The sequence below is a fragment of the Lytechinus pictus genome, chromosome 14 (assembly GCF_037042905.1).
Source record: "Lytechinus pictus isolate F3 Inbred chromosome 14, Lp3.0, whole genome shotgun sequence".
Lineage (NCBI taxonomy): Eukaryota > Metazoa > Echinodermata > Echinoidea > Temnopleuroida > Toxopneustidae > Lytechinus > Lytechinus pictus.
Genome location: NC_087258.1, coordinates 13,854,118 through 13,866,869, shown reverse-complemented (window position 1 = coordinate 13,866,869; position 12,752 = coordinate 13,854,118). Strand labels below are relative to the sequence as shown.

The 12,752-nt window shown below is 36.9% G+C and overlaps 1 protein-coding gene across 4 annotated transcripts in view; it reads left to right on the top strand.

The window, feature by feature from the left end:
• Positions 1-12,752, top strand: part of LOC129275833 (rootletin-like) — a 50,869-nt gene that overhangs the window by 10,491 nt on the left and 27,626 nt on the right. For 2 of the 4 annotated variants that reach the window (XM_064109540.1, XM_064109541.1), the window contains 11 exons: positions 3,292-3,457; positions 3,924-4,030; positions 4,634-4,861; positions 5,452-5,814; positions 7,446-7,563; positions 8,900-9,099; positions 9,706-9,888; positions 10,574-10,701; positions 11,328-11,491; positions 11,834-12,064; positions 12,460-12,636. In XM_064109540.1, coding sequence (XP_063965610.1) covers positions 3,292-3,457; positions 3,924-4,030; positions 4,634-4,861; positions 5,452-5,814; positions 7,446-7,563; positions 8,900-9,099; positions 9,706-9,888; positions 10,574-10,701; positions 11,328-11,491; positions 11,834-12,064; positions 12,460-12,636 — 2,065 coding nt within the window. Of the gene's footprint in view, positions 1-3,291; positions 3,458-3,923; positions 4,031-4,633; positions 4,862-5,451; positions 5,815-7,394; positions 7,564-8,899; positions 9,100-9,705; positions 9,889-10,573; positions 10,702-11,327; positions 11,492-11,833; positions 12,065-12,459; positions 12,637-12,752 lie in introns of all 4 variants that reach the window. The other 2 variants (XM_064109539.1, XM_064109538.1) reach the window with 1 other exon arrangement.

Sequence of the window (12,752 nt, the reverse complement as noted above, 5' to 3'; positions counted from 1 at the left end):
CTTGACACAGCGTGAAAACGAGCATTTCTGCGCAAACAGATTTCTGCGAGCTTTACAAAAATGGACAGTGCTCACTCTAGTGTAACATTCTGTCAAAACTTTTACTTTCATTGGATAGATGAGACCCAAACCCAAGGTTATATGAGAAAAAATTACCCACATGTTGTATATTTTTTAATTCCCAGGGCTTTTTCAAAGTGTAAACTTTTTTTGATACGCACTGTATAGATCAGCTGGAGATAATGTAGCAGTACAATTGGGATAGGTAAGGTGAGAGGGTTATTGTGGACCTAAAAACAAAACAAAAAACAAAAGAAAACCAAAAATGAAATGAAAGCTACATTTCCAGTGGATGCAATTCTATTTTGAGCGATATGATTAGGACAATTGTCTATTCTGGACCTGTGTATTTATTGTAATTCATTAAAAATTGAATGATTTTAGGAATACAATTTTATCTCTAGTTTAGCAATACAATAAGTATAATATAAAAAGCGGAGAGGTTTATTTTGGACTAATTGAAAATTAAATCCTAAATAGATTAAACTTTCTTCAATTTTACAAGTGTTAAAATGTATTGCACAAGTTGCCTTGTACTTAAAATTGTCAACATATTGCTAACACTCGCATTCTCAAATTTCTACATTTTGCTGCAAGTCCTTTAATACTTCTGCAAACCAGCTCACACACTCCTAAATGAAATCTTTTGCATGTCTATTTTCAAAGCTTGTCTGTAATTGACATTTTTCACCCACTACAATAATTGCATTCAGTATTTGGTGTACTTTTGATGGTGTTGTGTCATACAGATCCATGCTATCAACACCAACGCCTGCACTGACACCAATGCCGTATGTAAATCATCATTGATGTACGGATATGAAAACAATAAACTCTAGAAAAAAAATATAGAAAAAAAAAGTTGATAATATAGTGAATAGAGCTGATAATACCATTCACATTCACATGGGCATTATTTACATACATATGCAAGCAAGATTTTCTAGGGCAATTCACACTTTTTGAGACAGAATATTCAGTCAAATAGTTTAGTCAATGGCTTAATATTAAAAGTGAATGTTGGAATCTTGTGATATTCCAAAAATGATTTTTTGGAAGTGCTTTTATTTTCTGTGTTATGATGTGGGTTTATCAACTGTTTATAAATTTCATGCAGTGACGTTGAACTGAAAATCTCTCTTATTTGTTTGCATGTTGATTGGATTTGACAGAAATGTATTAATTGGGACTCTTGCAAAAAGCCGTATAAATTTTTTTTTCAGTTGAATGTTTTTTTTTTAAAAGAATGGTGCAGTGGTGAATGATTTCTACACACATCACATTGTGTCTCCATATGTATGTCTTTTATATTAAGAAAATTCTATCCCAAATACAGATCTCGTATTTATGATGTCCTTTTGGCAATTCACCTTGTTTGCTGGCCAAAGATTTAAAGATTTCTAATTCCAAAATAAAGAATTGTTATGTTTTAGATTACATGTAGTTGATAAAGGGATTACATTATGCATTAATACAAGTGCATTATTTGCTGGTATACTTTGCACAAATATATCCACTGGGTAAAAATATTTCGTCTTTTGCATGCTGCTTTTTTGTCTGTATACATTATGATTGGTCTTTTCATGCAAAGATCCTTGTATATTGCATGTGTGCAAAAAAAAAAAAACTTTTAATATGTTATCTTTGCTGAATTATAAAATGTGAAATACCTGTAGGCCTACGTTGTACTGAAAGCAGCTTGTCATATTAAAAGCTACGCTTGAACACGTAAAGTAGGTGGAGATTTAGAAGGGAAAATAAGTAATTATTCTGCATAGATCTTACTGTGCCCTTGTGAAATTTGATATAAAAAAATCCTCATGAAAATGATACAGGGATTTACCTGTGTATTTCACTTTAAACAAGTGAGAGAGAAAAATTGTGACAATTTGCAATACTGTGCTTTCTGGAAATGTCACAAATGAGATGGTGCGTGTGCTTGTGCATTTATGTATTACTTACTAATTTTTAGGATATTCCTCAGCCACAAATGTAATTTTGTTTTAAGGAATAACAGTTACAACAATTGTGTCCATATAAAAATATTTCCCTTGATTCCATCACTTTATCATGAGCGACAAGATGAAATGAAACATTTTGTTTTCAAACAGTTCTTTTGCAGTCAAACATGAATATGAAATTGAAACAGTTTTCAACACTTTAATCAGTTTTTAGAATTTGTAATATGTAACATTGAAAAGCTGTCAATTTGATTTATTATTGTGCACAAGGCTTGTGTTTCTGTTTACAAACATTAGCAAGGAAGCATAGTAGCGGTCAAGTAGGTCAAGGGTTCCAGCTGGCCGACATCTTGGTCAGACTCCTTGCGCACCCCTGCGCAGCAAAAACCCCAAACTCTGCATTATTTATGAACGTAAACAAAACCCGACGTTTTGTTTCACACCTTGTTTCATAACATTGTAATCAATAATGTGTTATGGTAATTGATGTTAGCTATTGAAAAGGTTGAATTTGAATGGCCTGGAGCAGTTTATCATTGAACTCATGTAGTTATTATTGATTGCAAGGTTTTATGTGATTGGACCCTGGTCAGTGGTCTCTTTATTTTACAACCCTTATCCTACATTGCCAAAAGGCATCATGACCCAAATTATTCAGTTCAATATTTATTTTGAGATCTCTTTATTAAGAAAAACCTTATACTGTACATGGCATATACATGGCTTACATGTATTTACATGTACATACACATGGCAAATAGGAAGCATCTCAGTGATTTAAAAAATAGACTTATTGATGTATTTTCCTACAAAATTACCTTGTTGTGTGCTCCTCTGGGCTAAGCTTAATACAGTAACACTCAATGTGCTATATGTACAAAGATGTATTGTTTCAGGCATAGTATTTCAAACCTTTGCAACATGTATTTGGAGAGAAAACAACAACATGGGAGGGGGTGGAAGGGTTGACGTGTCCATTCTCATTGACTTTGCAACCTTTTATCATTTCTAAGTGTCATCCTGGTATATGACTTTATTAGAGATACATATATATATGGTATCTTCCAGTGTGAGATTTAGATCTTGGACTGATGGAGAACCACTGTGATCCATTTCCTCTTTTACACAAAATATCACTTGGTTCCTTTTATCAATGAAGTGCAAATATTAAGTCCCCTGCAGTGTTGACATTCTCCAAACCGCCAAGTGTAAATGAAACCTTGGATATTGGTAATCAATACATTCATTCTTCTTTGATGGTCATTGACAGGAGCGCTAGTCTGGCCCAGGTCAATTCAATGCTGCGGGAACAGCTGGACCAAGCCACAGAGGCCAACCGGTCACTCAACCAAGAAATAGATCAGCTGACCAACGAGGTCAAGAGATCGCAGGATGATCTGGACAACAGAGAGACGGAATGGAGGGATGAGGAGAAGGTGAGTGGAAGATGCAGAGAAGAAGTGATAGTTGAAATTAAATTCTCTCGTGCTTTTAAGATATGTAATGAATGAATTGATGAATACGTAATTTGCAATATTTTAGGATGAAATATGATCTGTACATTTGAGAATTCATAGTAATTAAACTGTTCTAAAATTTGAAAGATCTGAAAAAGTCACTATCCAAGTTGCAAATTTTGATTTACTTTTCATTGATTTTAATTATGAATGATTACAATGTTTAAAAATAATCATAATTATCTATCATGCAGTAAACAGAAAAAAAACCAGCTATATATTTATAGTAATCACCAAAAAAAAAAACCTCCTCAACCCAGTAATATATCTAAAGAGTTGATATTCTATTCCCATATTAATCTTGCATTTGGCAGATTTGTTTGTGTTATATATACACAATTATTATTACATATATATAACATTTTTTGCTTTGTATTTTTTCCAGTCTTTCAATGAGTACTTCAACAATGAGCACAGCCGTCTCCTTGTTCTGTGGCGTCACATTGTCGCATTCAGGAGGAACTTTGCTGAGATGAAAAGCTCCACCGAGAGGTAAAACATTTAATTTCTGTTTTATTCATTTGTTCCAATGCCAAATCATGAAAGATAAGTGTCAGTTGTGGTAATGATTTGAAATGAGTTCTTATGAAATCCAATAAAATGACCACCCAAGTGTCTGTTTGCAGAAATGAAAAATATGTGCCAAAGGAATTTGGAAGAAACTGTGTCATTGATGAGAAAATAAGCATATTATGATCTGAGGAAATTTTTTTTCCAAGCAACTCTTTTTTATATATCTTTAACACTTATTGTGACGTCATTCCCTCATGTTAATCAAAGGAGACAGCATTGTATTCAACACCTAGTATCTCACCAAAAAGTGATTTCATAATTAACTTAACACTGCATATATCATGGAGTCCCACTGCTACTCCCACTGATCAATCCATATTCTTTCCTGATTCATTTAAGTTTGATTCAATACTTCTTTTATAAATAGTCAATGCTCCTCCCACAGGGCTTAGGTATTTTTTGTGCCCTATTAAATTTTTTCCCCATTTGTGCTGTAATTCTTAAAAAAGGAGTGCCCTTTTGAAATGTGGTCTTGCCCTGATTAAAATAGAAATGTAATGCCTGTGGTCCTTTCCTTTCCAGGGACCTTGCTCAGATGCGATCGGATTTGACCCGGACATCACGCAACACCCATTCAGCCTGTCAGAACCTTCAGTCAGCTTCCAAGGGTAGCGAGACCGGTGCAGCATTGGCCCTGGAAAGGGAAAGGGGTGAGAAGATGCAGCTAGAAGCTCAGATGAGGGAGAAACTCAAAGAGATGGTGGACATGCAGGCAAAGTTTGATTCTGAGAAGGGAGATCTGTCATCCAGGTGAGTTCCTCAAGGCTCTCCCCTGGGCCCAGTTTTATAATATGGTGACTTTGCCATTATATTTTAACTATTTGCATTGAGTTGAGTTCCTCAAGACAAACGGAGTAATGCAAGAAAATGGTTACAATCAATTGCAAATATCAGCAGCAATTTTACAGTAGATCACTTTTAGCTAAAGTAAATCGGTTATCACTCCTGTGTTAATAAGCATATCTGTAATCAATTGTTGCTGTCATTCGCAAGACATATGATTAATTTGAGGACCCCAAGTAGATTTTAAATTGATTGCAATTTTCTTGCAATGCTCTGGTAAAATAAAGCTCTGGTACATGAAGTCAATTTGATACTTGAGCCAGTTGGATGGATACACATGGAATGTAGCAGGATTAAAGTTATGCTTCATTTCTGCCTTCACATGCAAGTTTTCCATGGGAAAAATTCTTGATTTAAATGTCATTGGATCAGTATTCAAAATTTAGTTTAGTTTTAAGTATTCGTTAAACCTGAAGTTGGCAGAATTGTATCAAAGGATTTGGAACGAAAACACGAGTGAAAGTTTTCGCAAGTTTTCTCTGCCTCTTGTTTTTCAGAATCAATGAGTTGACCATTGCTAACGAGCGCTACAAGATCCAGGTGGCCGAGAAAGAGAACCAGCTGCGGCAGCTCCAGATGCGTCAAGGCTCCTCCTCCGCGGCCGGTGGCGACCACATGGATTCCGTCCACTCGGAGGCCTCTCACGAATCCTACATGATCCCTGGAGCGGACGGTGGCTCCCTGCGTGCGGTCCAGGAGGAGTGTGAGGCCTTGCACACCGCGCTGCGGGACATTGCCCAGGCTGTCATACAGGATGCGGATGCATCCGCGGCTGATATGACCGAGTTTGCCGGTCAGGAAGGTGACTTCACGATGGATGTGAGCCTGGCTTCACCGTATGCCAAGTCAACTCCACTCAGGTAAACAATTATGATATTAGCATACCCAGCAATTCATCCCTCTGTTTTTTTAGGAACAATCATTATTTTGGCAGAAGGAGATGCCCATTTTCACATCGTACACCACTTTTTTTGTGTTAAAAAATCTCTTGCTCTGTTTCATGACTTGAGTAAAGGGATGAAATCATTGACCATTACATACCACTTTTTTGTTGTGAAAAATCCATCCCTATCTTTCACATGGAAGGTCCATATTTGGATTTGGGCAAAAGGATACAATCACGTGACCACTACATACCACTATTTTTGTTGTGAACATCTATCCTTTTTTATATGTACAGTCTCTATTTGGGTAAAAAAAATTCCTTTGACCATCATGTACCACTAGTTTTTGTTTTTACAAACCTCTTCATCACCTTGTTCATAAAATTCTGCTAGTCCTCTTTTTTTCTCATCTTGGCTTCTTGGGTTTGAAGGCATGCATTGTGTATTGATCTGATTATATAAATAAGTCATACGTTCTTCATACCGTTTCCTGCCATGTTTTCATAAAAGGTACGGGTTTTGATATCTATAGAGTAAAATGAATAACAACAATGCCTGTGATAATTTTGCAATGGATTATTCTTTATTCATATATCGTCAAATTAAAACAATAAATTTTGATATGTTGCTTGTTATTTGTTATCCTTCTTTCAACTCATTGTGTGGGGAAATTCCAATACAACCAAAGCCCAATACTTGAAATTGTTTCTAGTAGTAGACAGAAGGTAGAAGGACCTTCTGTCATTTTCATATTCGTTGAACCTCATGGAAGATACCATCATTATTAATGTATTTTTTGTGTGTCTCCTTCCTTTCTTTTCTTCCATGCCTGCACCCGGATTTCATGCACCTGTTGTCATGTAATATAATATATTATAAACTCACGTCTCTGTATACGTTTGTTGTGCTTTGTGTATCCGTGTGTATAATATCCTTGTACATGTATGTTAATACTGAAAATGTCACTTATTTCATATTGTCCTTTATGTTTGTTCATTTATTAATGTTCATTGTTGTGTATATCGGCATAAAATATAATTGAATACATTTTTATTAATTTCATTGTCATTAATGTTATACTTTTATATTGGTTCTCCTTGTGCAAATTTGAATGCACTGCCAAATAATTTGAAATATAAACTAATCACGTACATGTATATTATGTCTGTGCACTTTGACAATATTGGAAATAACTTATGTGTTCTTTTTAACTATTTCAATGTTTACTATTAATATATCATATCATCTCCTGAAATTGTCGATGCAAATTAATAAACTAAATATACGTGCCCTAAAATTGTCAATGCAAAATAACAAACTTTGATACACATGTCCAAAAATCATTAATGCAAAATAATAAATGTAATACCCTTGTCCTAAAATTGTCAATGCAAACTAACAAAATTAATAATACACTGTCGAAAATAATCAATGAAAAACTTAATACCCATGTCCAAAATAATAAATGCAAATAAATAAACGTAATACACTTGTCCTAAAATTGTCAATATACATGTGTGATCCCTTTAACCTCCTAACCTGGCCACCACCAATAGGCCTTACTCCCCGACACGTTACCACCGTCACCGTTCCCCCTCTCCCCGCAGACCAGTTACCCCGTCCCGGCGATCTGCGTCGCCCAGCAGAGCCCGCTCTCCAGGATTCCCGGACTCCACCTACTCCGCCGTCCAGGCCGCTCTGCAGAAACGACAGCTCCAGGTCCAGGTAAACATGCATTGATAATCATGATATAGACCTATAGGCCCGTATTCTGATGTCGGGTTTAACTTAAACTCAGGTTTAAAGTTGTGGTTTAAGTATGGGAAGCCAAAAGTATCAAAATTGTTATTAAGTTGAATGTTTCTTATGTTTACTGTGCTCTTTCCTGATTCATTGATGATGAAGACAATCATCTATTTATACTTTATAGATAATTATGAATGATTTGAGAGCCAAATGAGATGAAGTATGATATCCTTACCGTTATTTAATGTAACAATTGGCTATCCATACTTAAACCACAACTTGAAACCTGAGTTTAAGTTAAACCCAAGTTCAGAATACGGGCCATAGAGTACTGTGACATCACTTGCCATGGTGTCATGGCGGGTTGGTTCTAAACAGAGTCGCAGCTGATCGTCGTCTGTACACTTTGGCTCATCTGAAAAATAGGTTGCAAGCGATCAAATTCCGATAGCAGCCATTTTCTTCTATGAGAAACACACGCTTTCATTCCGCGGGTTCATTTGTTTAGAACCAGGCCGCCATGACACCATGGCAACTGACGTCATCACTTCGGAACTCTGTAGTCCTTATGGATTGATGTCATCATAGAGGCTGAAGCCATTGCCTTGCATGCGTTGACGATCTGCAGATGTCTGATTTACATGTATTGCTATATCCTCTGAGGGATGGTACTGTGAGATTATTGTGTCATTTGCATACGGTCTATAAGAAGTTCCTCAATTCATACTCACCTGTATTCTGTACTTTGATTGAATCTGAACTCTGTTTAAACTTGTGGTTTAACTAGGGATAGCCAAACATGACACAAATCTCTGAAAACAGCACAGGTTTAACTGTTCATTTGACACACAAACTATTTGTATAAGAACTCTGGGAATGGTACATGTAACTACTTTTTTTCCCACCTTTAAAGCATAGTGATAGAACACAGTAATTATAAGAAACCTAAATTGTAAAACAATATTTTTACATTTTTCGGCTTTCCCTAATTACGAGCACAGAATTAGACCGTATGCCATGTTATTAGCCCATGTTTTATCTGATAATGATATTGCAGTCACTGATAGATCAAACTTTCCTGAAGGCCTGGGTATGACCATGATGATAGTAATTATACATGTACTTGCTTATAAAGCTCTTAACACAAGTTTTTTTTTATCAGAAGTCTCCAAGTGCTTTTACAGTAATGCAGCATACTTACCCTGGCTTGAGCTAGGGCTGGTTTGAAAGTAGCCTGGGAATGATAATTTACCCTGTCATCCTCATGAGCAGTCAATATAATTATTATACCACTCATTTTGATCTTGAAACCCAGGAACTGAAAGCCAGGCTCAACTCCACGCGAGACCAGGCTAGCACCCTGAAGAAGAATCTCGAAGCTAGTGAGAACGAGAAGAGGCAAGCAGAGAGGGCGGTAGACGCGAATCGAGACAACCTCAGTGTTGCTCAGAGGCAGTTGGAAGAAGTCAAGAGAGACAGGGATAGGTTGAGGAATTCACTGGAAGCTACAGGAAGGTGAGCTATAAGAATTACTATTTGTGTTACCGGCACCGGTAGGGTAACCACTTGGCCCCGGAACACAAAGCTTCAAGATTGATATTCTTATTTGATTTTCCTTTGTGATTAATGCAATGAATGTACATATTTGTTCTATGATTAATAGCTTTGCTGTTACAAGCTGAGGTTGATTTGAAATGCCAGTTGCAATCTTATTCCCAAAGCACATGTTTTTTTTATAGGTTTTTCTGCATTTATTGATAATTCAAAACATGGAATTACATAATACAAGAGATGATCAAATTACAAATTGTGACATTTACGTAAATAATAACAATAGATAATAGATGTAATTAAATATGTATAAATATAAACAAGTGCAAAATAAACAAAATGCAGGGGCCAGCTATCAAAAGCCAAACGCCTGAAAGAATAGCAGCGCTGTCATTATTATCATGATAAATTACTTCATGTGCACCTTGGCCTAAGCAACTTCAAAAACAATATTGCGCTGAAATTGATGGTAAATTTCAAAGCTCATCCCATATAACAAATTGTGCATTGGCAACTTTAGCCTATCCTGTACAAGGTAAAATCTAATTTTTGTACCATTTCACATTTCAGTGAGAAGTCTGGTTTGGAGAACCTCCGTCAATCTCTGAATGCTCAGATTGAATCCCTGAACGTAGAGAACGAGAGACTCCAGGCCGCTAACTCAGACCTTCAGAGACAGAGGGACCATCTAGAAGATGAGAGGGAGGATAGAGAGAAGGATAGTATCAGACAGAAGAAAGAGATTGAGAGAAGGTATATACATGTAGTACTAGTAATGATGATGTTGATGGGGAGGAGGAGGAGGATGATAATGATGACGATAATGATGATGATGATGATGATGTTGAAGATGACGTAGTTGATGATGATGATGAGGATGATGATGATGATGATGCTGATGATGAGGATGATGATGATGTTGGTAATGATGATGGTGGTGGTGGTGATGATGATTATGATGATGATTATGATGATGATGATGACGGTGACGGTGATAATGATGGTAATAATGGTGATTATCATAATCGTAGTATGCAGTTCTTGCGTAGCTCATATCCTGTAATCTGTCTCTATGCGCTTACAAAGCAACTTTGGATACTGTTATCCTGCTTTCTCTCGGCAAGCATTTTACAGTGCAGAAGCATTTCAAATAATTCTTGCCAGATACCAATATACCTCACCTGGGATGGATGGGAATGATTGAGATCACCAAATCATAATCAATTATTCAGTTTTGCCAAGAGATAAACACACTTCACACATCGATACGTGTATGGGACTATATATAAACTTTGAGACCGAGAGAAGGTAAAGTTGAAGGGGTGATTCTCTTATCTACTTGTATATTTTATTTATTTTTAACAACATTTTGTTCAAATACATTTGTCTATATTTCTTATATGGAATTGATGTTTTTAAAATTTCCTCCTCTTTTCAGTCATAAGCTTCTTGAGCAGATGGAAGGGAAAAATTCAAATCTAAAGGAAGATATCGTGACCTTGAAAGAAGCTCTTAACAAGGCGGTCCTTGAGAAAGAAGTTCTAGAGCAAGAGAAGGCAGAGATTAGTAAGTCATTTCAGATCAATTCCATTCCATAGAATTATTGATATGAATGAATAAAAATCCATCAAACATGTATAATCTTTAGCAATTTCATCAAAATCAGATGCAAAATAAGACAGTTATGGCATTTGCTTTGTGAAACAGAAATGTTATGTGCATAACACGGTGTAATATAAGATTGAACTTAAACAGATAGGCATCAATTTTGCAATCAGACATTAATTGCAGACATTAATCTTGCAATCAAATGGACTGTTTTGGTGCATGGTTTTACATAAACCTAAAAGCATAATATATGGTTAGTTTAATTTATCTGTAATAGTGTAATAAAGTCAGGTACCACAATATACTAAGAGAAGAAAATTTGTATTAGATTTTATTGGTCTAATTGATTTTAGTTGTTAGAGTATCACTTGAAATGGGGGGGGGGGGGAAGGGAGCCTTTCATGAACATTTTTGTCTGACATACTGTCAGATATAAAAACTACTTCACAAGCTGTCAGCTTGTGATTGATTTTGAAAGACTTGTCTATGTGTGTCAACTTGGTAACTGAAAGAGATTGGCAAATGGTCAGTATTGAAAAGCTTTATGAACAGTGCCCTAATCTTTCTGATTTGATTGCTTCCAGGTGAAAGCCTGTCTCGTCTTGAGGTACAGCGAGCAGAGCTGGAACTGGAGTTGAACCGTCTCAGAACAGAGGAAGCCGGTCTCCGGGATTCTCTCCTCAAAATGCAGGCACTCAACGAAGGTCTTGGTCAGGATAAGGTTGAACTTAACAAAATCATTATGCAGGTGAGAACGCCTATATGAAATCTCTATGTGGGCATGTCATGGTCTAGTGGTTCTGACTCTGTCTTTCAATCAAACTTTTGTGGTTGTGAATCAGCAAGAAGTTTCCCCACGATGTGCTGCACTCTACCCAGGTGAGTTGAATCCTGGCAGGATTAATTCCTTAAATGCACTGAGCACTGGAGACTGCTTGAGGTAAAGCCAGAGTAATAACAATGTGAATTGGAATATATTCTATGTTAGGGAAGTTATGTATATTAATGCACCGTTGGCTAAGTTAGGTCAGGAGTTTGAAGTGTTCTCTTGATATCCAAATCGATTATCCTTTTTTCGTGTTTTTTTCAGCTTGAGGCAGAGAAGAACCGCCTGATCGAAGACAAAGACACCATTAGCCGAGAGAGGGCGGCAATCCGTGACGAGCTGATGAGGGTGGAGAGCGAGAAGGTGGATACGGAGACGGAGAAGATGGGCCTGAATCAAAGTCTTAGTCTAATGGAAGATAACCGGGTTAGACTAGAGGAAGAGATGAGTCTCCTGAACAAAGAGAAGGGAGAGCTTGGGGATAGCCTTTCTCAGGTAGGCCATCTCCTTGGACGGTGCTTACGCTACCTTTTTTCTGTAGAAGCTACTTGTTAGCTCACCCAAATTTGCTTGATTTTTTAAAATGGTTAACATCAGACCTTAATAATAATGATGATGATGAGGATAACAAAGTCACATTTTCCCAGGGAAGTTCTAAAAACTTCCAACAGTCCCTGCTTAACACGATAATGTCATTACTACCTTCTGGGTATTTCAGGGACCCTTAAAAAAAATTTTCAAGGTATTTGGGGGTCCAAGCCACAGCTACACCTACATGTAACAAGAAGGGATGAAATAAAAATGAAAGCCCTGTCATACAGCTTGTCTCGTGAGTCACAGTAGATTCACTCTATAAACGGATGGCATCTTGTCTCTTTCTTGACCAACAGCTGAGCAGACAGAAGAACTCTTTTGCAGAGGAGCTTCTGCAGACCAGGAGAGATGCTGATAGGCAGATGGAAGCAGCCACTCGCATCGCCAAGGAGAAGGAGGAGCTCACGAAGGAGAAGGCGGAGCTGATCGTTCAGCTCACTGCCTCAGAGAGAGAGAACAGAGCACAAGCAGAGGTATGAATTCACACATAGAATATATGATCCGAATATGATAATTCCCATTTTGCTTTGAGGGTGTCTTATTGTACAGAAAGCTCTCCAGTTCAATGTTGCTTATTGTACAATTGCCT